This window comes from Chrysoperla carnea, chromosome 2 (genome assembly GCF_905475395.1).
Source record: "Chrysoperla carnea chromosome 2, inChrCarn1.1, whole genome shotgun sequence".
NCBI lineage: Eukaryota > Metazoa > Arthropoda > Insecta > Neuroptera > Chrysopidae > Chrysoperla > Chrysoperla carnea.
In genome coordinates this window covers 47,219,299-47,247,167 of record NC_058338.1, presented here as the reverse complement: position 1 = coordinate 47,247,167, position 27,869 = coordinate 47,219,299, and the positions used below count along the sequence as shown (strand labels likewise).

Sequence of the window (27,869 nt, the reverse complement as noted above, 5' to 3'; positions counted from 1 at the left end):
AAATACTATGTTTTTTTTTTTTTAATATTTTTGTTTGTTTAAAACTGTTTAAATATCACTAACTAGGTACAATAATTCAATAATATTTTTACTTTCTATTATACAAATATAATATATTACCTAAAATCAATAATAATTAATTAAGTTTTTGCATAATTTAATTGATTTTTCTTTATAATAAGTGCTGCAGAATAATAATCGTAATTTATTAATAAATAGCAGGCAGGGTAATAATTAGAATGCCAGGTTTTCTAAAATTACACTTTGTATCTAATGTATAATATAGGAATTAACTATAAATGAATTTCTTTTTAAATAATTGAATTTAAGATTGTTTTCATTATGTATTTCATTAATTGAATCCGGACTGAAACAAGTAAAACTGATTGCTCAAGTCAACTATAGCAACCAAACTACACTATTTTATTGATGTAAATTGGTTGTATGGCTAAACTAAAGACCTAGCTCCATTCAAACGTTATTAAAGCGTAAAACAATCATAAGCCAGCATTTTTTTTCGTCGCATAACATACGAATGATGTGGCATAATAAATGCTGGCTTTTGATTCGATTTTTTGATATATGCTACCGTTTTACGTTGTTTAAGTCAATAGTCAGTTTAAACATGAAACTGTAAAGATTTAATTGTTCTGCTTGTAAACAACAAATTTTAGAACATGAACGATAAAGTTGTTAACCATGAAAAAAAATTTGTCATATCTTTCAAGTCTTCATCACATAAAAGAGACTTCTTTTGGTCTTAACGTATATTAACTTTTAGGAAGGTATAAAAATTTAGAAATATCGGTTTCCGTATAGTAGTAGTTCTTTTAGCATCTTCACGTGCATTCCACTTCTCAAATAAATCTAGATACAATACCGTAACCGATACAATTTTTATAAAGAAAATTCGTGACCAAAATCAGAGATTTTGTAAAAATATATGACTTCGAACACAGTTTTAATGCATTTGGGGTATTAATGCGTATACTGAATAAAAATGGAATATAAAAATGTAAATTTTTTCCTTAGTATCGGATACGATAATCATATAGAGGAGTTTAAAAAAATACACCACCAAACAGATTTTAGCTAATGAAAATATCAAGCTTAAATCAATATCCGGAAAAATTCATTTATAGTTAAGTAAAAATAAAAATTTTTTGATTACTTATCAACCTTGTAAATAGTCGATATTTTTTTTTGAAAATATACAACAGAATTTTCTAAAATTCTTATAAATTAACCTCTACATAAAAATATCTATTGGACGATTTTCAAAATTTGTATTATTTTTCATCTTAATACTTGTAAGTAATAACAATTTTTGTAAAAAAAATCTAAGGTCTGTATTTTATCTTTCGTTAAACGAAACAAAAAATGTCATGGGCACTGCTTTAAAACAGAAACCTTCCAATTTTCCCATACTAAACTTATATTCCCAAAAATAACTTACTTTTCTTACACCTTAAGTATATATAAAATTGTTGAAGCATTCTAAATATATATGGCGTATACTACGCCCTTTTCCATTTTGTAAAAAATCTTAGCAACATTTTTTTTTATAAAAAGATATTTTTAATTATTATTTAAAAAATATTACTTTAGGCAATAAATTTTTTAAGGGTGCTTAAAAAATGTAAAATGTCTGGAAAAATTTAATCAACCAGCACCCCAAGCCTAACTGAAATAAACCTAAGAGAAATCTTCATTTTGCTTAAGAAAATTTTTATTATCAGTTTCGGGTCCCTTAAATAAGAATCAAAAAACGAATTTTAATAATACTTACAAAGGTACAAAAAAAATTTTGTTTAATTTAATTTAGGAAAAGTTTATTATATTGTAAATTTTTATAAAAATTATTAAGAAAAAATAGAGAGAAATTCCTTTCCACCCTCTTTAAGAGATAGCAGGCAGAAATTATTGAGTCCCTAGTAGGAACCCGAAACTAACAATTAAACTCAAAAATGGCATGGATATCAATTTTTGAATTCAATAATTACTAATTTCGCTTAGACTAATAATAAACAAAACATAAAAAAACGAAAATTGGTCATTATATGAGGTTTATTTTTTCTGAATCATACACGTATTAATCGTAAAGTGTGAACGTGCGTAATTAAAAAAACGATTTTGCATTTGTGTAATCAAACGTTTGTCTAATACTTTTATGGTTGAATAAATTGAGCTATAAAAGATTTTCCATAAATTTGAGAGAATGTGTCTCCGTGTGAAATAGTCGCAATGGTTTGTCATAACAAACGTAACAGAAGTGATTGTAACATTTCCTTTCAAATGTTTTAATAAAAGCGTATGAAAAGGCTATTTGCAAGGCTGTTAAAAAAATAAACCATTCGGAGATTTAATTTCTATTTTTATTATACACAGTTTTCAGACATATTTTATGTGAAACGAGACGTCATATCACATTCAAAAGAGAGGACATTTATTTGTTGATGATAATCATTTATAACAAAATAAAAATAAATTTTGATAAAATTGCACTTAAATCGCCTTGAAAAATTAAAATACATTCTGCCAAAAAAGTACCGGAAAACTTTTTTCTTCTGAAAGTTGGTGGCAGGAAAGTGGTCTGTTTTTAATTACTGTGCCTAATAAAACAAAAGCGACGAATTATCTACGATTTTGTTTAGAGCAGCTGATGTTTTAGGGTACCTTTAGGGGAGCATAAGGCTTTGTATAAAGAATAAAATAGTTTAACTAGTTAACTATAAATAGTTTAAAGTTTGCACCAAACAGAGTTACGGTAGGAATTTCGTCCGCCGCGATGCTAAAAAAAGTTAGGAATAGAAAACGTCAAGTGAATTCGAGGTGATGCTCATTGTTTTATATAAAAGAACTTTTATTTTTTCTAAAATACCTTTATTTGACCGTATAGAAACGTTTATAACAATTCATGGATTTAGTACGTTGTCCATGTACTATTTAAAATTAAATAGACCAACTGTGGCTGAATTTAAGGTAAAAATAGGACATGTGTGATCGTTTTCAACACATTTGGCCATTCTTAATTCCAATTGTTCGCGAAACTCAAAACTTACTCACTCACTCCATAGTACCCGTTTTTGAGTTGAAGAAATCCATAAAACAAACGCCTTGAACAAACTGTAAGTCATACGCGAGTATTTATCGTTAAATGAAGCATTTTTAGAAAGCGACAAAATAAATATTGATGATTGAATATCATCAATAATTTTTGAAGATATTCAATCAATCAATAAAATTTCGATTTGGTACTTTTAAGACAGAGCAGTATTCCGAAAAATTTTAAGATAAAAATACTTTTAAATTAAGTATGGTCTTAAATTGCACAGGCTCTTTATGATTGAGCATTCAACTTTTTCATAATATAAATTTTGTGATATATCAATCCTAATTTAAGAATCAAAATTGGATTCTTAAATTAGGAAATTTCATTAGCTCCGAACCTGTACAATACTACCAATACTAGAAAAAAATTGCAACGCCCGTTTCTTAAAAATAAGAATTCGAAGTTCTTGAAATAAAAAACTGAAGAAAAAAAATTGGAAATAAAAAAACGAAAAAAATAATTAATAAATATTTATAATATTCATTGAGAAAAAAATGTGTGGGGATTTTCACCTTAATTAATTTTTATAACAAGTATTAATTAATTGTTCTTAACTATTTTTTATATCTAGTTTATCTTAATAAAATAATTTTTCTTTTCTCTAAAATAAAAAAACAGCACAAAAAGACATAATTCTCAAAATTAAAAAAAAAAGTCCAAAAACACATTTTTACATCCTTGCAAAAATAGATCTTAATTGTTTCAAGTAGGTAACAAAATTTACCCGTGTTGCCCATACTTTGCAACCGGTGATTCAAGATTAAAAATATCAATTGAAAATATATAGGCTTTTTTGTAAATAAATAATTTGTTAATTAATTATAAAATTTTTATAATTAAACCACTAAATTACTAAAATTAACGTCCCAAAACAAAAATTATTTAGTTTTTAGTATCACTTATTTCATTAACTCATAACTTGAATAACAAATTTAAAAAGAAAACAAAAAAAATAGCATTAGAATCCATCTATAGCTAATCGAAAAAATATTTATTTACCTTCCATGTAAAAGAGGTAAATTTATTTTTCTTTTCAAATTCTCCAATTTTTGGCCATGGTTCTGTAGAAACGCTTTTGTAGAGGGAATTTTTTCTTACAAGAATTTAATGGATATCCTAGGACTTATTTTCAGTTCGGAAATCAATCTATCAACTAGTACATTTTCCAATGGTTAAATAATAAAAATGGCAACTAATATAATTTTATAAAAAGCTGCTCGTTAAATACTGATTCAATTTTAAGATTCTTTGATTTTCTAAAAGCTTCTATCCATACTTAGGTTTCGTGCTTATATTACGTCTAAATCTGAACGATTTTTTTCAAAGTTTCGCCAAAAATATTTTTATTTATTTTGGGAGTGCAATATTTAATTATCGATAGAAAATCAAGTTCCAAAAATGGCAACTTTTAGACAACTAAAGTTATTCAAATTACAGCATAGTGTGTAGTCACGGTACATTTTTATACTTTTCCTTCTTCAAGAAGCGCTGACCGTGAAATTAAAACAGAATTATTATTTGACATTAAATCATTCCAACGTAAAGAAAAATTTCATTTGTAATGCTACCCATAATTCTTCTCACATGGAAAGCAAATGGTAGCAACGCAAGTGTGTATCTAGAAATGTAGGACATTCGTATTGATGTTTGTTTGAATTCAACCAGTTATCGCTAAAAACTAAATTGACAATTTTTAACCAGAAAATAAAGTGCAATTCAATTAATGAAGAGACAACAAATTTCGGACTGTCTTGGAAAGAGTCGAAAGCTGTGGCCTCAAACACAGTTAGACAACGTCGTATTGTTGTTACTCCATAAACACTGGTTACAAAACATCTGATAATCGAATGAACGATCAGGTTCTGTCATTCTTTACAATATGTGTTAGTCGCCATTATAATTACGTCTTAGCATACTAGATAACGACCTTAAATCCGAGTGGTAAAAATTTCCCAGGGCATCAATTAAACATTTCCCAAGAAAAGTAGAAAAGTATCCCCGCGTAAACATTCCAACAGAATCAAAAGCTAGATTCTGGATTAAAATTTCTTCTTAAAAGAATAAATTGTTTGATTTCTCATGGAAACATAAATATATCTGGTTTGTTTTTTATACGATATTGGCACACCATTTTATTTTCTCTAAATTTATTTAAATTAAAATAAAGCCTCATTACAATAATTTTTAAGAAAAAAAAAAGAAGTATTAATAATGTTTTAAAATTTGATATTTAATATATATTGCATATTATTTGAATTTGTTTTAAATATATAAATCTTTTTTACAATGTTTATTTTATTTAAAAAGATCGTTTATAGTTAAAATGTATTGTTTTTAAAAAAAATTACTGTTTAACGGAAAATATTTTAGAATAAGTTTTTTTTGCGTCCAAACGGTGACGAATCTATGAAGATATCTAAGGATAAATTATTTTTAATTTGAGTTCTCGCTACTGGCACAGGGAGATTAGCATGGTAGCCGCAGTAATTTGATGTAAGCATGATAATATTCTGATGGAGAAATCAATATATATCTAAAATCACTCATTCTAATGGTTTTGAACATTTTTCGAAGTCCGAAATAATGCGCTAAACGAGTAGTTTTCTAATTATAATGATTTTACTGATGTTAAAGTAAAAATCAATTCCCTAAAGGGAGGCCATTTCTATTTGAATGTCTATTCTTTCTTTGAAAAAGAAGGGTTGGCCATTTTACCGATGTTAGTATGAATGATCTAGCTTGTCAACTGTTTTATAAAATAATCTCCTAGTAGAATAGCGTTCCCTAGCTAAAAATGTTCTGTAAATGTTTGGTATATAAATTTTAGAAAACAATGATTTTCAATTACAAACGACTCATACATAAATATAATGACAGTTAAACAACACAAACCTAGAAAACATTAACTGAACTTTTTTTTAAAATGAACAAAATTTTGTAATTCCGTTATACAGAGTAATAATAATAATTAAATTAATAATATAGTACGATTAATTAATAAAAGAAAACAAAACTAATTACTTATGTTTAAAAAATGAGTTTTTAAGGTATCATCAAATCTTAAGTGGTATTTTTTTATAGTGACGATCATATCATATCCTTCTAAAAAGATTATATAAATATGCAATATAATTTTAAAAAACTCTAGTGTCTTCTCCAAGGATAATAGGTAGATAAATATATATACGGAGTCATGAGAATTATGATGAAAGGTGACAGTCTATACAGACTATGTTTAAGGAGAATGCAGCAAATATCGGTTTTTTTCTTTTCGATTTGCAGTGTTGTTCGAATATCACTTAGGCTTGCGCTAATGGTATTAACAATAAGAGCTATACCGCCAGCGCAGCTTATCTTTACTTCCACATTGTTTGGATGACTTCTTCGTAAACAACATGGTCTAGAAATAAATTTTGAACACAAAAATAATCCAAAAAGTTTTCTATCCTACTTTTATAGGAAGATTATATATTATCCTGAAAGTTGCTGCCTTTCTCCGGACTCATCTTGTAAATGGTTTTGTTTTAATATTACTGTTTTTTGTCAAAATAGATTTATATGAAGTGGAATTATATATTTTTCTTGGAATATAATTCGGCTATAAGTTAATATAACAGTAATACGGGGCGACATAGAGCATTTTTTTGTATGTTTTGAATTTATATTTTTTAATAAATGTTCGAGAAAAACAAGCGCAAGGACAAACGATTATTTAAGTTATTTTGTAGTTATATATTTTATTTCATTTAGCGACATTCCCACACTTTGACTGTGTGATCGACGCTGCCAGTAATTACGTACGGATGAGTTTTATGGAAATCTGTAAAATAAAAAAATATTAAGTTATTTTATATATATATTTCTAAATTAAAAATATTTTTTGTTATTGTAAAAAAGAAATTAATATTATGCTACATTTGAATACTATCCAAATATAAAAAAAGGAAGTGCCCCAAATATAAGGAGGAGGTAAAAATTTTATTTACAAAAACTATTTATGTACAAAAATTTAAATAAAATTATCACTTTGTTGTCTAAAGTCAATGGAAACATGAAGGGAGTATTGCATAAAAAGCAGCAAGCAAAATGGCTTTTGGCTAAGTTGACTGAAGTTTAACTTTGACAGTTCTCGAGACATTTGTAATTTATCATCTATTTTTTTCTGTACTAGATCGTAGATACAAGTATTTTTAAGTTGCAAAAGTTAATATTTCTCAATATGGAGCTACATATCGAGAGAAAAGACAGAGACAAAACTTTATTTATATACCGATTGTGAGCTATTTTGTTAGCCATATAAAATATATGAAGTAAGAAGAGTTTTTATGGACGTTTTCCATTACCATTATCCTACCGTGAAAATTCCATATTTAAGTTCTTTTTTAGAAATTCACCCCTTTTGTATCTCCTATTTATTTTAGAATTACCATAAACTCAAAAATGTTTACGAAAAGTTCATGACAATGTTTGCCAAAAAAGCGTCAATTTTTTAAGGCATAACGCTTTATTATTTGATTCAAAATTTTCTTAAAGTGAGGAAGTTTTTGGTTTTTTAAATGGAACAAAAAAAAATTCACATCATATCGCTATAACTGAGTTCCGAAATAGTAACCTAACTTATCTCGTTTATAACTAGAAATAGTATTCTGTATCCTTGAAAGTGTGCACACAAATGCAGAGCCGCGATTTATAATGAAAAACATGTAAACACAACAAAACTTAACATGAAAAAAATGTCACTTACCAACAGATGTGCAAAAATGTTTATGCGCTTCGAGTGTTTTAGCACAACGTCGATTACGAATATCCCATACTCGTAATGTTTTATCATCACTAGCTGATATTAAAAATTTACCAGCTGGATGAAAAACAATACCACGTACCCAATTATCATGACCAATTAATGTAAATACACAAACACCAATTGCTACATCCCATACACGTATTGTTTTATCTCTTGAACCAGATGCCAAAAATGGTCCTTGATATGAACCAACACTCTTCTTATTATCCTTTGAACTAGATTCATTTATTTCGTTGAATGATGAATCTGGTGCCCATGCAATACATTCGGCAACATGGTCATGATCACGTAATACAACCTGTCAACAAAATAGAAAGGAATATCTTTATACTCAAAAAAAAAAATTCAGTTTAACACAAAGATTTAACACATTCATATATCAGCAAAACGCCTGCAGAGTATTAGCCAGTCCTGTTATATAAATTAGGGTTTGATGCTCGTAAGTGCAAAATTCAAAGAACGGACCATATAGAACACTCATTTCTTTTAGAAAAATTTTCACCCAATAATCAATCACTTGATACAAGAGGCTTGTTGAAACTTAAACTTACCTTGCATTCTTTGCTATTTGTCATCCAAACTCGAACTGTTTGATCATTTGAGCATGATGCAATATAAAAACCATCGGGGGAAGGTCTTACCATACGAACCCACTCTGCGTGGCCTGTATATGTTTTAACACAGTACCTAAATAAAATTAAAAAAATTTTAGTTTTTATGTTTGCTTTTGTACTACCGATCTATATTCGGATAAATACATGTCATCTTAATTTAATGCAATTTTAGGATCACTTAGTTTAACACAGAGATTGTCCCCATTTTCTTTACCCTCCATATTTTTCAGTAACCTTGAATGTCAAGCCACCCATAAGATCAGAACTTATTCAACCATTGCAGCTTTATAACTTTAGTATATAACATTTTTTTCTAAAACCGTAATTTTACAGTAGGTATACGTAGTAACACCGTATATACAGTAGGTACCAGAAGTTCCCGGTCACTCTTAATTGAATCTTTCTTGTAAGAAAAAGTTTCAAGCAAAAGTTAATAATAATAATAGAGCTTAACCTTCGTTTTTCAGACATCCATCTATAACAGAGGCCACCCACATCATTACTTTTAATTTTTATTTATAATAAACTACATTCGAATATACAATTACATTTATCATGTGGGTGACCTCTCAGTAGTCAAACGATTAAAGGCGATTACGCCTTTATTCGCACGGCTACTGAGCCGGTTGAACCGTTATTTTCCGAGTTTGATTGTCACTCTTTATTGTATCTTTCTTTTAAGTATAAACGAAAAAGTTTCAAGCAATAGTTGTTTGTATCAAAGGCATCTATAGGGATCTCAAATTGAACTTTGACCTTAAAAGTCAAAATCACTTGGAAGATCAACTGGTTTTCGTTATAGGTAAGAGATAGAATAACACTTAAAAGTAGAAAGATGTTCCTTTTAAAAACAAGAACATTTTTTTGTTTGAATCTATCTAAAAATCAAATATCATTTTTTCACACGTTCATTTTCGGAAATCGATGAAACTCGATATAAATAAAATTATTATTAAAAACGAATTAATTGTTATTGTAACAGAGCAAAAGAGATAAGTAATTATTTAACCATTTTTGCGTGTAGAATGTAACACTAGGAAGTGTGAAAATTAATTATAATAATTAATTGTTTATATAAAAACTATTATCAAAATAATACAATATAAAAAGTGGGCTAATTATTATATTATTAATGAGATAATAATAATATACTTTGATTCTACTTACCCAGTGGATACCTCCCACACTTTAATTGTTTTATCTCGCGACGATGAAACGACAAAATCACCAGCTGGCATAAATGCCACACTACTCACATTATGATCGTGACCGTGCATCGTTTTCATACATTCATATGTCTGTGAAAAATTCCATAATTTCACTGACATATCTGCACTACAAGATACTGTGGACAAACAGGGGAGAAAGTCAGTAACGTATGTATTGGAAAAATGTAAGAGGCTAGAATTTACATACCTAAAAGTTTACCAGTATGATCGAATGCAATATCTTGTACGGAATCTGTGTGACCTTTTAAAGTTCGCTCATATTCACCAGTTTCGAAATCCCACACTTTGAGTGAAGCGTCTTCACTTGCCGAAACCATTATACTAAATATAGGATGAAATATAACCTAAAAAAAAGAAGGTTTATTAAAATGTGGTCTCTGTTTTTGTAAACTAAAAACCATTGACAAATTTAATCCGTCATTATAATACCCAGAAAAAAGTTGTGAATGAATTTATTTCTGCGAGTGGTCAGAAACGTGACAGAAGTTTCATATTCTAATGTATAGAAAGTAGAAATTGTTTATTGAAACTTATGTAAAAATGGAATTTTATCGACATTATTATTTTCGTGGCAAAGCGTATATATTTCAGTCCCACAAGGATATCTTGGACTAATCCTATTTATACTTTATGTAAGTGAATTATCTCTGATCATCCAAGAGCATAAGTTTTTTATGTATATGCGGATAATACAAGTATTGTGACTCATTACTTGTTGCTCATTAACGGCATAAGTGCATTGTGAAAATGTGCGCGAATTACTACACGAATTTCCTGGATTGATTGCCTTATTAATACTTTATCATATCGACAAAAGTCGATTTCTTTGAAACATTTATAACATGAATTATAACTCAAGAAATTCATCAATAACTCTCTAGTAATGTTAATATTTAAAATAAAATTACTTTTGTGACAGGCGCTCGATGTCCCGTAAGACAATATTTTTCTGGTGGACGTGGAATCCATTCATTCGGAGATCGTTTACTACGGGTTGGTGCACCTTCGATAAATTCTTTTTCGGCTTCGGATAGTTTCATTTCTAATTCTGAGACTTTTTTTTGCAAACGAATAACTGACGTCCATTTCTTTTCAAGCAAACCACCAAATTTACGTTCAACTTCACCAGGCATATCGGCTTCCTTTTTGAATGCTTCTAAAGCATCCATATATCCATTGGTACTTAAATAATCAGCGATAGCTTTGTTTCTGCATGTAAAACAAATTAAATTTAGAAATTTGATAAGAAATTATTTATTTTTTTGAAATACGTACAGCTCCTCCCTCTGCCGTTGTGACAACACCATTTTCATGATCGTTTTCAAAAACCGTCAGTGGGAAAAATGTTTAGAAAAGAATTACCAGGTGCCTTAGATTCTAGATTCCATAATCTGAAACAAAACAAACAAGAAATAGAGTAAAACCAGGAATGTGTAAACTAATGTTGGAAATTTCGTTATTAACAAACCAATAGAAATGAAATCGGGAGTATTGATGAATAGTAACATGGTGGTCTGAATTTAAACTAATGAAAAAGCGGTCCACTTTCAGTTTTAATTAGTACGAATTTTTATCGCCAGTTGGCGGGATTTAGCTTATTTGAAATTTTTTATTGGCCTTAAAAAATGGTAAGTACAAGTATGGCCTTTTGGTATTCTAAATTAGAACTGCTGAAATAGGCCTCACTTCATGTTTTAAATAGTACGAATTATGATCGCCAGTTGGTGGGTTGCAACTCCCAGTTATCAGTAGAAATACTGATAATAAACATTAATCATTTTATGATCGAGATTAATCAAAAAGAGCGCGCTACTTAAAGTTTATGATGAAATAGCCGAAAGTCATACTTATAAGCAAATTTGTTCTTAAAAAAAACTATATTTTGATACCTTGGAGCTAAGCTTATCTACAAATTTGCTGCCCAAAAAGAGCATGGTTTTCACTTAATATAAGTTTTTTATTACTATAATTTTAATTTCATTTTATAAATAAAATCGTAAATTGAAACGTGTTTATGCTTGAAACTTGCTTAAAATTCATTAAATATAAATATAAGATTATCAGACTACTCATGTATACTTTGTATACATTCGATAATGAATCTATATACAGGGTTTCTAAGAAAATCGTTCGAAATTTGAATAAAGAAAATAAATTTTACGCAAATTTTGATATAATCGGTCTTGGTTTAGTGAAGATGAAAACTCTGAGATTCGATTCCGAATAGTTTTCTCTATTCAAACAAAAATTACTGATGACAATAACAAAAATTACTGTTTGGCCTTTCTTTGCAATAGTTCAGTCATGATCGCACTGTCATTAATAATTCAAATTAAGTTTTTTAACTTCTTTAAAAAAACGATGTTCCCGTGTGTTCTTAGCAAGTACAAGATTTCATGATTAAAAAAAAGTATCTATCTTGACAAATGTGCTATTTTACATTAGAAAAGTTCGCTCTCTACAAATAAAATTGCATATTAAATATACGAATAAAATAAATATAAACAAAAAATTTTTATTCTTTCTTTTAAGTTTAAAATACAAAGAATTTTTTTTCTCATCAACTTAAAAAGAATAGCAAAAGGCAAGAAAAAAAATTTACATTCAAGAATTATGATTTCATTTTATATAAATTGTGTATACCTATTTTAAAAGGCTGATGTAATATAAAGATAACTTTTACTATTATTTTTTATTATGCTAATTCTTATATAAAGTTCAGGTTTACAATCAATATTTACCAAAATTATTTTTCGGGTAATTTAAAAACAAAGATATTTTTTTTGTATTTTGGAAAACTTTTTTTGAATTTTAAATGCTTTAATGCAAAAAATATATATGGGAAACTGCTAGAACTGAGCATGTTACCATTAACTAAATAAATCAGTTTTTGTGGTGAATAAAACATAAAAAAAAGATATTAGCAACGTTCTTTTCATTATAACTCCGTTTTTAATGCAAATGACTTGAATTTTTTTCATTTTAAAGGACTTTTATAGTATTTTAAAAAGTGTATGATATAGTTTTTTCCAAAAACGTCAAATTTTTCAGTTATTAGACGATAAAAACTCCGAATTTCAATCGCTACTAACTCGGAAAGTATTGAATTTTCGACATATGCTTAAATGACACTTTTTGCTTAGAATTTATCTCTCTACCGATTTCCGTTGGCATTGTCAACATATATTTTCCCACCCTCTGGACAAAAGCAGCACTCGGCAAAATATAACTTTTGTTACATGAGGCTTACCTGCTTATCGTTTAATTTTCAAGTCAATCGAAGCTATAGGAAAGAATTTGAGGGCTTAATCCTCGTTTATTGGACTAGACTGTAGATTAATCTACAATTTTGTAAAAAAATGTTACACATACTTTCTATAAACAAACAAATAGGACCAAACACAGCTAAAAATTCATAAAATATTTATATGAATTCTATAACAATGTTTAAATTTCATAAATATTATGGTAACTAACACATACACTTATAATATTTTAATACCCTGTACAATACACAGTATACAGTATTACATACACCAACTACACCCACAACAAACATTACATTCACATAGTCAACTTTTCATTGATTACTTATTTACAACTGACGTCAAATAACAATGTGTTGAGAGAAGACTCATACTCCCATGTTGAAAAATTCATGACATGAACCGAACAGGTACAACAATGGAACGCACATACCACACAACACATGAGTATAAGAAATACACCGGCACGAGGTACGACATTCTAATCAAATTTATTACCTCTACATAATATTTTGAGATACAACTTTTTTTTATGACGTAAAAGCCTTTTTCCTCTGAAGATTAAAAAATATCCGCTAGATGGCAGCGCTAGAGGGGGGGAGGGCATATATTTTGATTTCCTTATGACAACAATGTTAAACATACTTTGTGGAAATGAAATTAACGGAAGATGATATGTGCCTGGAGCAAAATTGAAAATGTTAAAATTCAAGATCACCATGTTCGGGACTTAAAACGATGGCTTGCATGGCGTGGTTTACTTGTTTCAGATACTAAAAATGCACTCGTAGAGAGGTGAGTTGTCGTTGAAGGTTCGTTTTATTTGTTGGGAAATTTTTATATTTAATGTACATAGAACGTTTAAGTTTACAGCTACTTAATAAAGGTCTAATTTTTTTTACAAAAGTTTGTTAAAGTCTTACTTTATTGGTCAGCAACTTTTTTTCCAACGCACCGTTTTCCTTAAAAGTCGAAAAACCTCAAAACAATGAAAATTGCCGCTAAAAACTATAAATTTTAACAATGAAGGCCAAGTTTATTATTATTATTTCCCTCCATCGTATTTAGTGTTTTTTTTTATACAAACATAGTCAATCAACCGGCCTCTTTAATTTTCTGACGAAAATCGACGACTTTGACTTCAATAGGACTCGGTTAAGAGGTACGAAATTTGAAAAAATGTTTATAAGAAACAACTTTTTTTTAATCTATATGATTTGAACGAGATTCAGTTCCCCAAAAGCTTAGTGTGGGGTCCTTTGCAGTAAAATGATTAACTTTCGATGTTATCGCAATATCATACACAGGAAAAAAAGTATCAAATCTAAGGTGTATTTGTGTAATAATTTATTGCATACCAACCGTTTTATAAATAGAACTGATGTATTAATGTAAGGGTAAGTAGAAGTACACTTAATGAGCATAAAAAGTTGTACTACAGTAAAATGTCGTCAAAGAAAAGACAGGTAGTACTAATTAACTTATTGTAGACAGACTTCAGGTAGCAATATTTTTCTTTTTTCCCTCAAGTTGGGAAAAAAGAAGAAAATAAAGCATTAATACCCCAGAATTCGCCCATGTACAAACAGTTAAAAAAAATTTAAAGGTTTACTATTGATAACGGTGAGTTGGAACTTGCCAACTGGCGATAATAATTCATACTAATTAAAATCAGACGTAGACCCGAATTCAGTAGTTTCAATTTCGACTACCAGATGGCAATACTTGTACTTACCATTTTTTAAGGCCAATAAAAGTATTCAAATTTAAATCACATAAATCCCGCCAACTGGCGATAAAAATTTGTACTATTAAACGGAATGTGGACCACTTTTTTAGTAGTTCCAATTTAGATCACTTAATTACTTATCATTTATCAATACGGTAAAAAAAGTTTCATCTAAATCAGAACATATCTTTCTAATCTTCCAAAGATGTGGACAAAGGTAGCAAGTTCACAACAAGGAAACCAACTTCTTATGCACCAATTTTTTTCATAAAATAAATATAAAAAAATTTTCTTAAATTAACCTTACACAGGTAGTCACGATCAACATTTTTCAGATAGCAGTAAAATGTTCATTAACATTTTAAGATTTATATCAATTTTCTACCATTTAAATACAGTTAATATGTAAAAAATGCACAAGTTAACCTCGGACTTACTAAAAACGGTTCTAATAAAGGTTGATTGTATTATACAAATTTATAGAATATTTAAAAATTGAGGAAATTGTGAAAATGAATTAATTTGCCGGTGATTACTCTCTGTATGATTATCTGTCTAAATAGGGTATTTTAATCTATTAAAGAAAAAAATCTAAAAATATATAAATTATTGAAATAGGAACGGCTAAAAGCAGTCGGAAAATGTGAGTTTAAAGTTCATAAAATAACCAAATAAATATTCAAGTTCATTTCATATTTTTACAATCTTTTTTTTAACACCATGAAATACTAATCACTATGTTATTACGTCATACGGCTGTGTAAATTAAAAAGTAAAATTATAAACAATAATCATACAAAATATCAGCGCATAGAGGAGATTCGCCTTCTGAAAGCTGACAATTTTCGAAAAAATGGCTTTGATTAAAAATGTTAGTTTTTTTATGACGATAAACTTTCTAATTTAAAGTGTTATTGCATCTCTTACCGTTTAGGATCTAAATTAGCTATTAAAGAAACCATAAGAAAAAGTTCCAATCTGATGTCAGAACATGATGTCCCCCATCAAACTCTGCAACTTGTATTAAAGTTATTTTTTTATTGATTAACTACAAAACGAGCTTTTAGCCATTATAGATTTAAATGACTCACCCTGTATACCTTTTCCTAAAACGCTGCATAATCACGGTAAGAGTTAAACGCGATACCCAAAGAAAGCAATATTTGAAAACATTAATTATGACGTGGAAATCGATCAAAAGTTATATTAGTTATGCATACGGAAAGATAATATGGTTTTTGTTGGTTTGACGTCACCCAACGCTAGATAAATAATTTAAATAAAACATTTTTTCTATTGCATCTAATGGTGGGTGTATCAAATGAAAGTATTAACCTATATACAAAGTACTTATATAGATAAAATAAGCTCATGCAAAAATAATTTCCGGAAATTCTTTAATTTTTTTAGAGTTAAGATATAATTGTCCTGGAAAATATAGATTTGAAGTTTACGAAAAATTTTTTCCTCATTCTTCATTTTATCTCTGCGTATCCCATAGTAAATTATTAAAATATTGTGATTATTGCTTAGAAAATTAAAAATTCGGCACACTATAATTTACTAAAATTTCAACACTCTCTATATGATGGAAAGGGAGCTTTCCCGGCTAGAAGTGTATTGAGAAATTATCATGATCTTAACGTTATCTATCATTTGATGAAGATCTTCTGATATAACCTGGTCTACTGTGTATACAGTGTGTCGTATTTAAGATGAAGACATCCTCATATTTTCGTTATTTATAAGAATATCGATTTGAAATTTAGCACAGTCATACAGGGTGATGGATCACATTTAAAAAAATATTTAGCCGAAATCTGAACTTTAAACTCAGCCTACTACTAATTAACAAATAGGGTCAATTATTAATATTTTGTCTAGCGTCAGAGATGGTTAGAGATATCGAAAAAAAATTATTAGAAAAAATGGCTTAGAATGTTTTTTTATACCCATGCACCGATATTTCTAACCATCTCCGAATTTTTTTTTTTTCGATATCTCTAACCATCTTTGACGCTAGGCAAAATATTAAGAATCGGCCCTATTCGGTTTAGTATCGCAAAAAATGGGACCCTGTAAGAAAGGCTAAATTTCAAATCGATATTCCTATAGATAACGAAAATATGACACTATATAAGGTTCTTTTAATTCTGACTTTATTTAAATAAAATATCCAAGATTTTCACGGCATATAGATGTTAAACTCATTTGCATGTATCTTAAAAACAAACCTTGGCAATTTAATTTTTAAGAGGCATAATAAAAAATCTTATGCAATTTCTTTTACTGCGTATTATTTATTTGAATAGATCAAATTTGCTGACGATAGATATGTACTTATAGTTTATTTGGATCATGGGAAAAGAAATAATTATTATTTGTTTAAAGAATGAAACATTCAATCGCATTTTTTATTTTAAATATCCTTTTGTTTTTTTTTCTATCTTTGAGAAAAATTTATACCATTAAAGGCCTTATATATTTATGAGTAAATATTCGTAACATTGCCTGCATTATTTAGCCGTAGATAGTGATGCTTGTTACTAACTGTGCGCCAGGAATGGACTTAGCTTATTATCGCTCCTACGCCACGGTCGACAATGCCACGGACAATAAATTGTTAGTTTTTTATGAGGATCAACTTTCTAATTTAAAGTTTTATTCTATCTCTTACCGATTAGAATGTAAATTGGCTATTAAAGAAACCCGAAGAAAAAGTCCAATCTGATGTCAGAACATGATGTTCCACATCAAACTCTACGACTTTTGTTCAAGTTTTTTTTGATTGGTTAACTACAAAACGAGATATTTAGGTGTATAGATTAAACTGGCTCACCCTGTATATATCATATTCCGTAACTACCGTATTCGGACAATATAGACGGAAATACGCTCATAATATTTGCGGATGTCTTTGTGAGGACACTCTTTCACATTTATTGCAAAGAAATGTCAAATAAAGACAAATTACCAGTTTTTTATTACGTCAATCGATGAGATCATTTTTTGATTACATTAATCACCATGTTCATTTAAGATAATTATAGCCACATTTCGATGAAGCTTAACACCTTTAGGTCAAAAGAAAATTTTTGCACTTTGCTTCCTTTTTTTTTTATAGAATAATTTACAACGTTTTTTTTATAAATTTTCCAATATTTTCGTTATTTATAGGAATATCGATCTGAAATTTTGTAGTCATACAGGGTGATAAATAACGAAAATATCGTAATGGTCGCATTCGTTAATGAACCATTAACTAAATAAGGATTCGTTAATTATCGTAATAAATTTAAACAAAGTTTTCAACTGATAATTTTAGGCTCAACATCAATAAAATGAATTCGGTCATTACGGGACACTAATGTATACCTAGTGAATTATTACTGTAAAATGGTCTATTTTTTCCCTAACAAATATTTATAGTAAATAAATCGTAAACCAAGTTGTATTAATTTGTATTTCTTATTTTGGTCAAGACATATCAAGGTAGTGTACTTTTGGAACATCTAATTACGGAAACAAACATCAACACACTTGACCAAATATACAATTGAATTTCCGGTATATCATCAATCTCAGTTAATATGTAAATTAAATACTGATTATCTATTCACAAATATTATTATTTAATGAATAAATTTTGGTGAGTTCTCGATAAATATCAAAATAAATATTTATTTAACAAAAATACCCCCACCCCTCATTTAATGTTTCTTATTGTTAGATGATTTTTATTTAAATAGAATTTTTGTCAAAAACATAAAATATCTTCAAACAAAAATGCTTAAAAAGATTTTTTGTTGTTTAAAACAGGAGAAATTGGGTCTAAGAATCAGTCACTCCAAAAAGGCACATCATTGACATTAACTAAAATCAAATACTAGTTTCCAAATAAAAATATTACTTAAAAATTGAAATACTATACTGAAAATGTTCTAGTTATGATTCGATAATAATCGACTATGTGGAACTTTCTGTTAATAAGCATCCTTGCAAATAATTTACTAAAAATCAAATAATCCCAGTAAAATTAAAAAATTACTAGTTGAACTTTTTTAGATGTTCTGAATCTATCAAGAAAAGGATATTTTTTAGCGATGAAATAAAAATCTATTTTTTTTTAGAAAAATAAGTCACGACATTTTAATCAAATAATTTGGTCGTTTAAACGACGTCATTTAACGTAACACGTTCCACAAAATCGACTTGGATCTTATGTTCTTCTAAGAAAAGCAAATCTCTCACGGGTTATTCAGCCAATGAATATCAATCTATGAATATATTTTATAGTTTTAAACACTCGATAGCAAACAATAGCACAGTAGAGTCTGGACAATCAGAACACTTGCTAATCGGAAACGTCCACCAATTGGAACACTTTTCACCCGCTCGCATTTGCAAAACCACTTTCTACCAAAAATTCAAAAATGATTTTTTGAGTCCCGATTATCGACACTCTACCGTATTTCTAGATCAAATCGTCGTTATTTTTCTCAAAATTCGACTCATTCTAGGCCGCAATTCACTAAATATTTCCGAATATACATCAAAGCTCAAATCAATTTTTGATTTGAGCACTGTACTCTTAACCCAAATTCAATTATAATTAACGGCCCACATTTAAAATTACAAAATATTTATCACAAACAAAAACCGTGTAGACAATAAATAAATAGATTATGATAACAAATGATCTCTATATACAGAGTGGGGCTTAAATTGCTACACGATTGTAATGACTATTAGGGGATGTGATCGTTCCTCAAGATCATTCTCACAAAAAATTAAAGAATAAAATATGTACATTTTTATAAGTTTTTGGTGGGTTAAGATCCAAAATATCTACTTCTAATACTTCAAGTAAAAGGTATGGGGACCATAATAGCATTCATTACGTAACACTGGCTGTAGCAGCAAACTTGCTTACACTTGATTACGTTAAGACTGAGAGCATTATTGAAGCGCGATTTAAACTATACCCACTACGATGTAGTTTCCCGAGTGAAATCCAGAATGAATCATTCTTTTTACATATTATCATTCAGTTTTGTGGTTTTACCTTGCACACACTTTATCATTCCATATTTCGCATCTATTATGTGTACAACTCTAGTGTCAAAATCTTTTTGTGGTTATTAAACAGCTCCAAATGATTCAACGATTAGTGTCTGAGGATTGATCATCACATTTTTGATTTCATAATGAATTTGGTTAGGTTGTTCATCAAACAAGTATATACCAGGTGCTAACACTATCCGCACACCTCTTCCGAAATTCAATATATACCGTTTATTATAATATTAAAAATTTCTTATTAGTAAATAAAAATAATAAACGTACTGGATTGATTGAATATATTTTTAACTTCCTATTTCCTTCAGTAAATTTCAGGTGTCATCCAGAAGTGGCTTTTTCGAACATTATCTCGTAACTGATAGAGCCTTGTTAGTTTTACAATAATCAACATATTTTGGATTTCTGAAGAAGTATACGCCTGGTCTCGGTCACCAGACTTTTAGCTTCCCCTGATTTTCCAAAACAAGTTGGTACTTCTTATTTAACAAGCCTCAATATAGAATAAGATACAGTATACATACAGTGATCGTTTGAGTGTTTTAAACGATATTTTTTTCCAAAAATTTAATTTTTGAATATCAATAAAAATACTTGTTTGTAAATGACCCAAAACAATATAAGTCTATATTGTCTTAAATAAATAATAAATTTGATTAGAGTAAGACATATAAAAATATTAATTATTGTACGCAGTAAGTAATAAATATTATTAGCATAGATTTTTTATAATCTTGATCTTTGGTATCAAAAACAATCAAGGTTAAAATACTATAGTACCATTTTTTATACATAGACGAAGAAACGAAGCACTAAAAATGATCAAAGTTAGAAAAATTCGATTAATAGAGATGAAAATTATTTTGAAACTTGTTACACCCAGGAAAATTATTTTGAAACTTGTTACCCAGGATGAACGGTATACCCGTCACCTCTGGAGTCTTGGAGAAATTCGTCACATAGTCAGTCCAAACTGGTGACTCGGAGGGTTTTGGAGTTGATGAACACGTATATCGTGACAGAATTGGTCTCAGAGGTACCTTTTGCCAAAGGTAAACGGTTCCCTGTCGTCTTCTGGAGTTTTCGGTAAATTTGTTTTATAATCGGTCCAAACTCGTTACTCGAGGGTTTTCTTACTCGGACGAGGGTAGCAGTCATCCTGGGCACCAGGCACCACTGAGACCAATTCTGTGACGATATTCGTGTTCAGCGACCCCAAAAAGCCCCTAGAAATGAGTTTGGAATGATTATATTTCAAATTGACGAACATCTCGAAAACACCAGGAGTCGGCGGGTATACCGTTCATCCTGGGCACTAGGTACCTCTGAGACCAATTCACGAAATTCGTGTTCAGCGACCCAAAAGCCCCAGTGTAACAAATTTGAAATCATTTTCATCAATATTAATCGAATTGTGAGTTTAATATTTACGGTCAATTTAAAATGCATATTAATTATGCTAATTGCATATTTTTAATTTCTTATTAATCAAATTAGGTCACAAAATATCCTGACGTTAACGAATCGAATGTCGAAAACCGCATTAAAATCCAACTTACTGCTCAAATTTTTTGAACTTTATTCCTTTATTTCTTCGTCTAATAAGATTGCAAAAAAATTCACTTATTACATATCTACATAACATATGTACACTCACTGTCAGAAAAAGTGCCACAGTTAAAACATTCTAATCGTACGCATCATATGCTATGTTATAATAGTAACACTTAGAATGTTTTAAAACGAGCATTTTTTGTGACATTGAGTATATGTTGTACAATATGACTAATTCATTATTATTACATACAAGACAGTTTTTTTACTATACGGTGTATGTTTAGGTTGTTTGGTATTTCAATACAAATATTGAATGAGGTTATACTATAGTACGGCGGCTACAGGTAGGGGGGGGGGGGGGGGGGGGGGCCGATTAACTTCCACGAGAACGAGTAATCTTTTTCGATGTATTTTACCCGAAGAATTCAAACCTGAAATTCGTTTTTTTTGCGGAAATTATTCAACAAATTTTATTAAAAGTATAAATGTTTAGAACGCTGTAAAAGATTGCGGGGAATGTGTTTGAACATCCCTATATATTATAAATGTGAAAGTAAAGATGTTTGTTTCTTACGCTTTCACACAAAAACTAGGGAATAGATTTGAATGAAACTGTACAAGAAAATAGCTCATACATCAGAATAACACATGAGCTATAATTTATAAAGATACATTTAAAAAAAAATTTTATTCTGACATTTTGCTGCTCCATCTATGTTAATCATTTTAAAACATAAATTACTCTAACGAAGAAAACTTCCCTAAACGGTTTTTATTGCTTTGATATTTTAATAACAGGTTGTTTAGTATAACACAGGTTATAAAAAAGTAAATTATTTATTAGTACACAAAAAGTGTATCCGTATACTTCTCTACTCCCCAATGATAAATAACACACGCGGTATAATAAAACATATTTTATTTAACTTGTGCTATTCAATTATATGGTTTCCTAAAATTATGTCATATGTAATATATTTAATTGATTTTTTTTTTTTGTTACTCGTGTAAATATCAAAAATTATTTCTTACTGTACATGATATATTAATATACAACAATTACTTTATTTTCAGAGTTGATTTTTTTTACTTTCATTTACACGGTGATGTTTTAAAACGATTCCATCTTTACGTATTGAAGATGGAAAGGGAAATCGAAAAACTCGTAAATATGTATCAGCTCATTTGTAGGTCTTCATGGTTAAACAGCGGTAAATTTTTTTTTTAATAGAATGACATCTTTGTAGTGATTTAGGAAAAAATAGAAGTAGAAGGACAAAATAAGACTTATTTGACTTCGCTGTCTTGCACACTTCATTTTGAACAATAGCCTTGCTTTTACACATTAACAGGGGCAAGTAAGATTTTCAACGCCACGGCTAAAATGTAAGAAAAATGTGGATAGCTCATAAAAATAACTGTTAAGCAGCACCAGATTACTAGACGGAAATCATGATCGTAAACGAAGCATTCGAATGGATAAAATTAAAAAGTCTTACGTGTAACGATATTTTTATCTTTCCGACAGCCAAGTACCGATAAACTTTTCTAAAATCAATTTATCGTCTTCTAAAATGGCACAGAACTGTCAATTCTTTATGAATGACTGAGCTGTCGGAACAATTTAAACCTGATATAGGTAACATGCTATGGTGAAATTCTGAAATTTGTGAAGCCGGGGAGATCGACTGAACTGGCATATATATGCGTACTGAAAGCTACTCTTAAATAAATACATTCTTTTATTTTTTTATTATATAGACACTATTTTAAGAATGTACGAGCTGAAATTGTGTAAAGGCAATTTTAAATAAAAAACTTGACTTTTTTATATGAAGTTGTACCAAGTCTAAATCAATTCTGGAAATAGTGCATGATTTTTTAATTAATTAATGATTTCAAAAATAGGAATATTTAACATTGTTTTATAAGAAAACGATAGGTGGACGATATGTTTTCATAGATTTATCCAAAACTAGTCGGTGGAAAAAAACAACTATTTAAAGTTAAAACCTTAATATTAAGGTTTTCAATATATTATATAATATATTGAAAACAAAAAAACCCGTTATGTCCGATTAATTAAGGATGTATGAGCACGGTAGTGAGGACACAATTTAAAAAATATATATTTTCAATGTGGATGGTGAATTATGTTATAACTTGACAATATAAGACGAAAAGTAAGAATAAAATTTTCCAATATCTGAATAAATTTTCAAAATATCGAAAATTGCAAATTTTGTTTAATTATTTAGCTTCCGATATTTCGAAAACCAAGGCAGATATCGAAAAATTTCATTCTTATTTTTCGTCTACATTCATGAATTTTATTACAGAATTCATCATCAAAGTTGAAAATAAGGTACAAATAATTTAAACCCTAAGTCTAAAATTGCCTTAGCGTTCGTACTACCTTAACAGTTTTACTACTCGCCTCAATGTATTGTGTCATCCAATACAAAACTAGAATTTTTACTTTTGTATACTGAACCCTAAAGTATATTTAAATATTTATAAGGATTTAGATAATTAGAGGCAGTCAAATTATCTGATGTTAAAGTTTAATTTGATAATAAAAACAAGATATCGTTTCAGATAATATAATAAACAAAAGTAGCACCTGTAAAAAAAACACTTTATATTACACCTAAAAGTACAGTTCTTTCCCCATTATTAAAATTAAATTATCAAAGGTTAAAGTTCATTATTTTAATTCTATAATATTTGAGAGTTACCTATCAACAAATGTTATTCATGCACCAAAGTACAATTTTATTTTTAAACAGAGATTAATCTCAATAGTATATATCTTTGGGGAAAAATCGAACAAGTGCAACCTTTACTTGTATAATCAGTGTTCCGTTCTATAAATTATTATGAATAACACTTATTGATTATATTTGTAGTTCTTTTTGCATATGCAGATTTATTAAAATTTGCGTAGCATTATTAAGAAAAAACATACTTTGGTGGTTGGTATGGTCCTTAGAAGTTATGCCCATAATTTCCAGATTAAGGTATATTCCGAACTATAGTCTCGCCACCTGTGAGTGAATTATAGGAAGTTATCAGAAATGTTAGTCGGTAATGTAAGTAAAATGAAATGTTTGTGTATAGATAGACACAATTATAAAAATGTGTGGATCAAAAAATTCTTTATTTTCTTATTTGCAAGAACGTGCGCATAATTTTCACATTCAGTTCATTTTAATGCAATATACCTCAGTGTCACAAAAAATGCACAGATTACATATAGTACTATATATAACCCGTGCATTTTTTTGTGACACTGAAATACTTTAAGTAAATCATTGATAAACCATATTAAAATTTATTATTTATAACTTTGCTTTTGACAAGCACTTTCATCTGACTATCCACTCTGGCGTTAAAAGAAATGAAGAGATGAGCCTGTCGCATGGCAAGATGCTCCGTAATTTACCTAATCGAAGAATGGCTGCGACAAGCCCATCTTGATTACTTTGACTTTGCGCAGGGCATGCTGCAAATCAAACTGTGTATAGCCACCTCTAGGCTATTCGGCAGTGCTCGCCTGAAACTTACTAAAGCACTGTTGAGAAGGGTGATGGAACTCTTGACAGGACACTGTCGATTAAAATATCACCTTCATAACATGAATGGCGAAGCCTCCATACATGTTATTTGTGCCTGCAGAAATCTATAGGGCGTCAGATTCAGACGTTGGTTCTTGGATCCATCAATTCTGGGAAAGATCCACGGTGAAGCTGTGTATTTTTTGCGTGGTGTCTGGCCTCGACAGAATCCTATAGCTTCCTCTGATTTTAATAGCGTCTCTTACCCGAAGATGTCTAGTTTCCAGGTGACAGGTCGTTCTCAAGGAAGGCACAGAGGAGCCTTGGTCTGGGTGCTAAAGACCCACTTGCGATACCCTCTTTTGTTTTAATATTAATCATCTGATTAAGGAACTAATGCAGCATATAAACTATGTTTAGTGGTTGGAGCCAAGTGTTTAGAGACAGATTAAAATCAGTTTGGACAAAATATGTTTAGTATAATTGTTAACTAATGAAATTTGAGAGTAATTGGCTTAATAGATTGTATTATTGCTACTTGCATTCGCAAAACTTAACACTTACACTTGCAACACTTCCTCCAATCTAAGTGTAAATGCGACATTGTACAACTTGAGAAAATTTTGTCTCTTATAACATTAAAAAATATTTTTTTTTACTTGATTTCTGCCTTAAAATATTTCCACTCCAATAGATCTCTACTTTTTAAGAATTATACTTAATCAAAATATACTTATAATTAATTGAATACTTTTATACTCCAAAATATTACTTCTCTCTAACATTAATACTTTTAAATATTTCTGCTCTCAAAGATTTAATCTCTTAAATATTTATTCTTAATATATTTCAGTATTAATTTTGAGAGTATAATTATTTTGGAGTAGAAAAATAAGTATGATTTTTGTTAAGTAGAATTATTTAAGAGTATATTTTAATTAAAGTATAATGCTTAAAAAGTATGAACATATTGGTATAGAAATATTTTAAGATAAATCTCTTAAGAATAGTTTTATTTAATTGGGATAAGCGTGGAGTGAAAATAAAAAGTCACTGCAAGTTTTTTAGTAAGCCCGTTTAGAAAACATGTGTAGTGTGTTTCCTCGAGATTTTCACGCCACAGTAAAATACTAAATTATTGCAAAAGTAATTAATAATAGTAAGATAATTTATTTAAAATTTCCATTTTACGCTTCACATAATTTTGACGTATTTCACAACTATATTTTTCTCGCATTAAACTATTTACTTAAATAGGTAAATCGAATAAAAAATATCAAAATTGTGTGAGTTAAATTGATACAAAATATATATATATTTCGAGATATCAATAAAGAAGTCTTCACAGTCAAAGTACATATAGTCAGAAAATATTTTTTGAATTTTTTCTGATTAGGTAAGATCAAAATTCTATTTCTAAATTCCCTAACATTTCCAGGTCAATTGCTAACCTTAAGTTTGAGTGATGCATATGAGAGCATAACATCAATATCAAATTTAAAATAAATAAGATATAACAAATGTAAAACGGGGACACCATAGGAGTTCCATTTCTTAGTACGGAACACTAAAAATCACCATAATAAAAAAAGTTATTGCAAAAACATTTTATATTTGCCGCAAATATCTATAACGTCACAATAGTAAATTAATGTTGAAATGCAATTAAAAATTTTTTATATTCTTAGCTATTAAAAAAACAGAATTTAATTAAAATCACCCCTCGGAAAAAATATACACACTAACATGTAATAAACTATAATCTGCCCTTTTACAACTTTATCGATTTTCGTAGTATTTTTTTCTATAAGTGAAAATACACCCACTAACATTTTAGTCGAGTCTAAGATTGTTTTATAAATATGATAATTGTAATTTTTAAGATTTACCGAATATTTATAAAACTCATAAAAACAAATAGTTATATTTCCTCTAATTTTATCTAAAATTTCCATATCCGAATTTTAGCAAGTAAAACTTTTTTTTAAATAATAACTTAAAAACCAAAATAATTTTTTTAAGTCACGAAAAAAATCATTTTACAGGTATTATTTCAAGGGCAAATTTGTTTTGATAATCAATTTTCTTCGGAAAATGAAATATTTGCCAAGAAAATTTAAAAAAATTTGAATGGGAGGTAAAAGTTAGATGAGTCAGATAATATTGATTGAAAAATTAAGTGCAAGTTTACCGCAAAAATATTTTCGTTAAGCATACGGAAGAAAATACTTTTAAAATAAAAGTATCAAATCTTAAAACTCTCAAGATTTAGTTTAAAAATGGCTATAATAATTAGGAAAATATATTTTAAGGCATATGAAATCATGGATTAGTTTAATGAATTTTTCGAATTGAATTTTCTCTTGAAATAACATTTTCGTATAGCAGTTACAAATGTTCTCATAACAGACGACGACTCCAAGCCGATCAATATTGAAGGCATCCGTCTGTCGCCCAAATCAATGACATCAGAATTCAGCATGATCAGACACACAATGTCAACTACATCAAAAAATTACCCCAAATTAATCATAGTATTCCATTACAGGATAAATTTTGTGAAAATTGTAAGAAAAATATGATTTAAAATATACATTTAAAGAATATGAAATATTTTTCAGATAAAACGGCCATTTTGATATATTTACATGACAGATACCCAAGTTGACAGTTAGTTAAATTCTCATTTAGAATTTCGATTCATATTTATATATTAAATTTTATTAGTTAATGAATTTTTTTAAACAAGTACTTACAATTAACAAAATATTCACTTACAATGTAAATTAACACACACGAATATTTTTATAAAACTGACAATGGTTCACAACTAGTTATGATTTGACGTTCATACAATATCTAGTTATGCCATCTGTTTACTAGTTTAATTTTTTATTTATTTGAATATTAAGTTGGTACCAC

At 28.8% G+C, this 27,869-nt stretch overlaps 1 protein-coding gene across 2 annotated transcripts; it reads right to left on the bottom strand.

The window, feature by feature from the left end:
* Positions 1-6,110: 6,110 nt before the first annotated feature.
* Positions 6,111-27,827, bottom strand: LOC123293230 (lissencephaly-1 homolog). Of its 2 annotated transcripts, none has more exons than XM_044873978.1 (8): positions 27,726-27,827; positions 11,035-11,150; positions 10,668-10,968; positions 9,947-10,103; positions 9,698-9,875; positions 8,468-8,603; positions 7,857-8,214; positions 6,111-6,932 (listed from the first exon to the last, which is right to left on the bottom strand). In XM_044873978.1, the coding sequence occupies exons 2-8, from the start codon at positions 11,070-11,072 to the stop codon at positions 6,859-6,861; spliced, it is 1,242 nt and encodes a 413-aa protein (XP_044729913.1). In that variant the 5' UTR covers positions 11,073-11,150; positions 27,726-27,827; the 3' UTR covers positions 6,111-6,858. The 2 variants fall into 2 exon arrangements, with proteins under 2 accessions (XP_044729913.1, XP_044729912.1); XM_044873977.1 differs by having other exon boundaries at positions 27,704-27,814.
* Between the last annotated feature and the right edge of the window lie 42 nt (positions 27,828-27,869).

Bases quoted from the DNA above. Each gene is read 5' to 3' on its own strand.
- LOC123293230 (XM_044873978.1), bottom strand. From the start codon at position 11,072: ATGAAAATGGTGTTGTCACAACGGCAGAGGGAGGAGCT. The intron at 10,104-10,667 runs GTAATTTTATTT...TCTTTTTTTTAG, and splicing joins ATCGAGCGCCTGTCACAAAA to GTTATATTTCATCCTATATT. The intron at 6,933-7,856 runs GTAAGTGACATT...TTTATTTTACAG, and splicing joins ACATTTTTGCACATCTGTTG to ATTTCCATAAAACTCATCCG.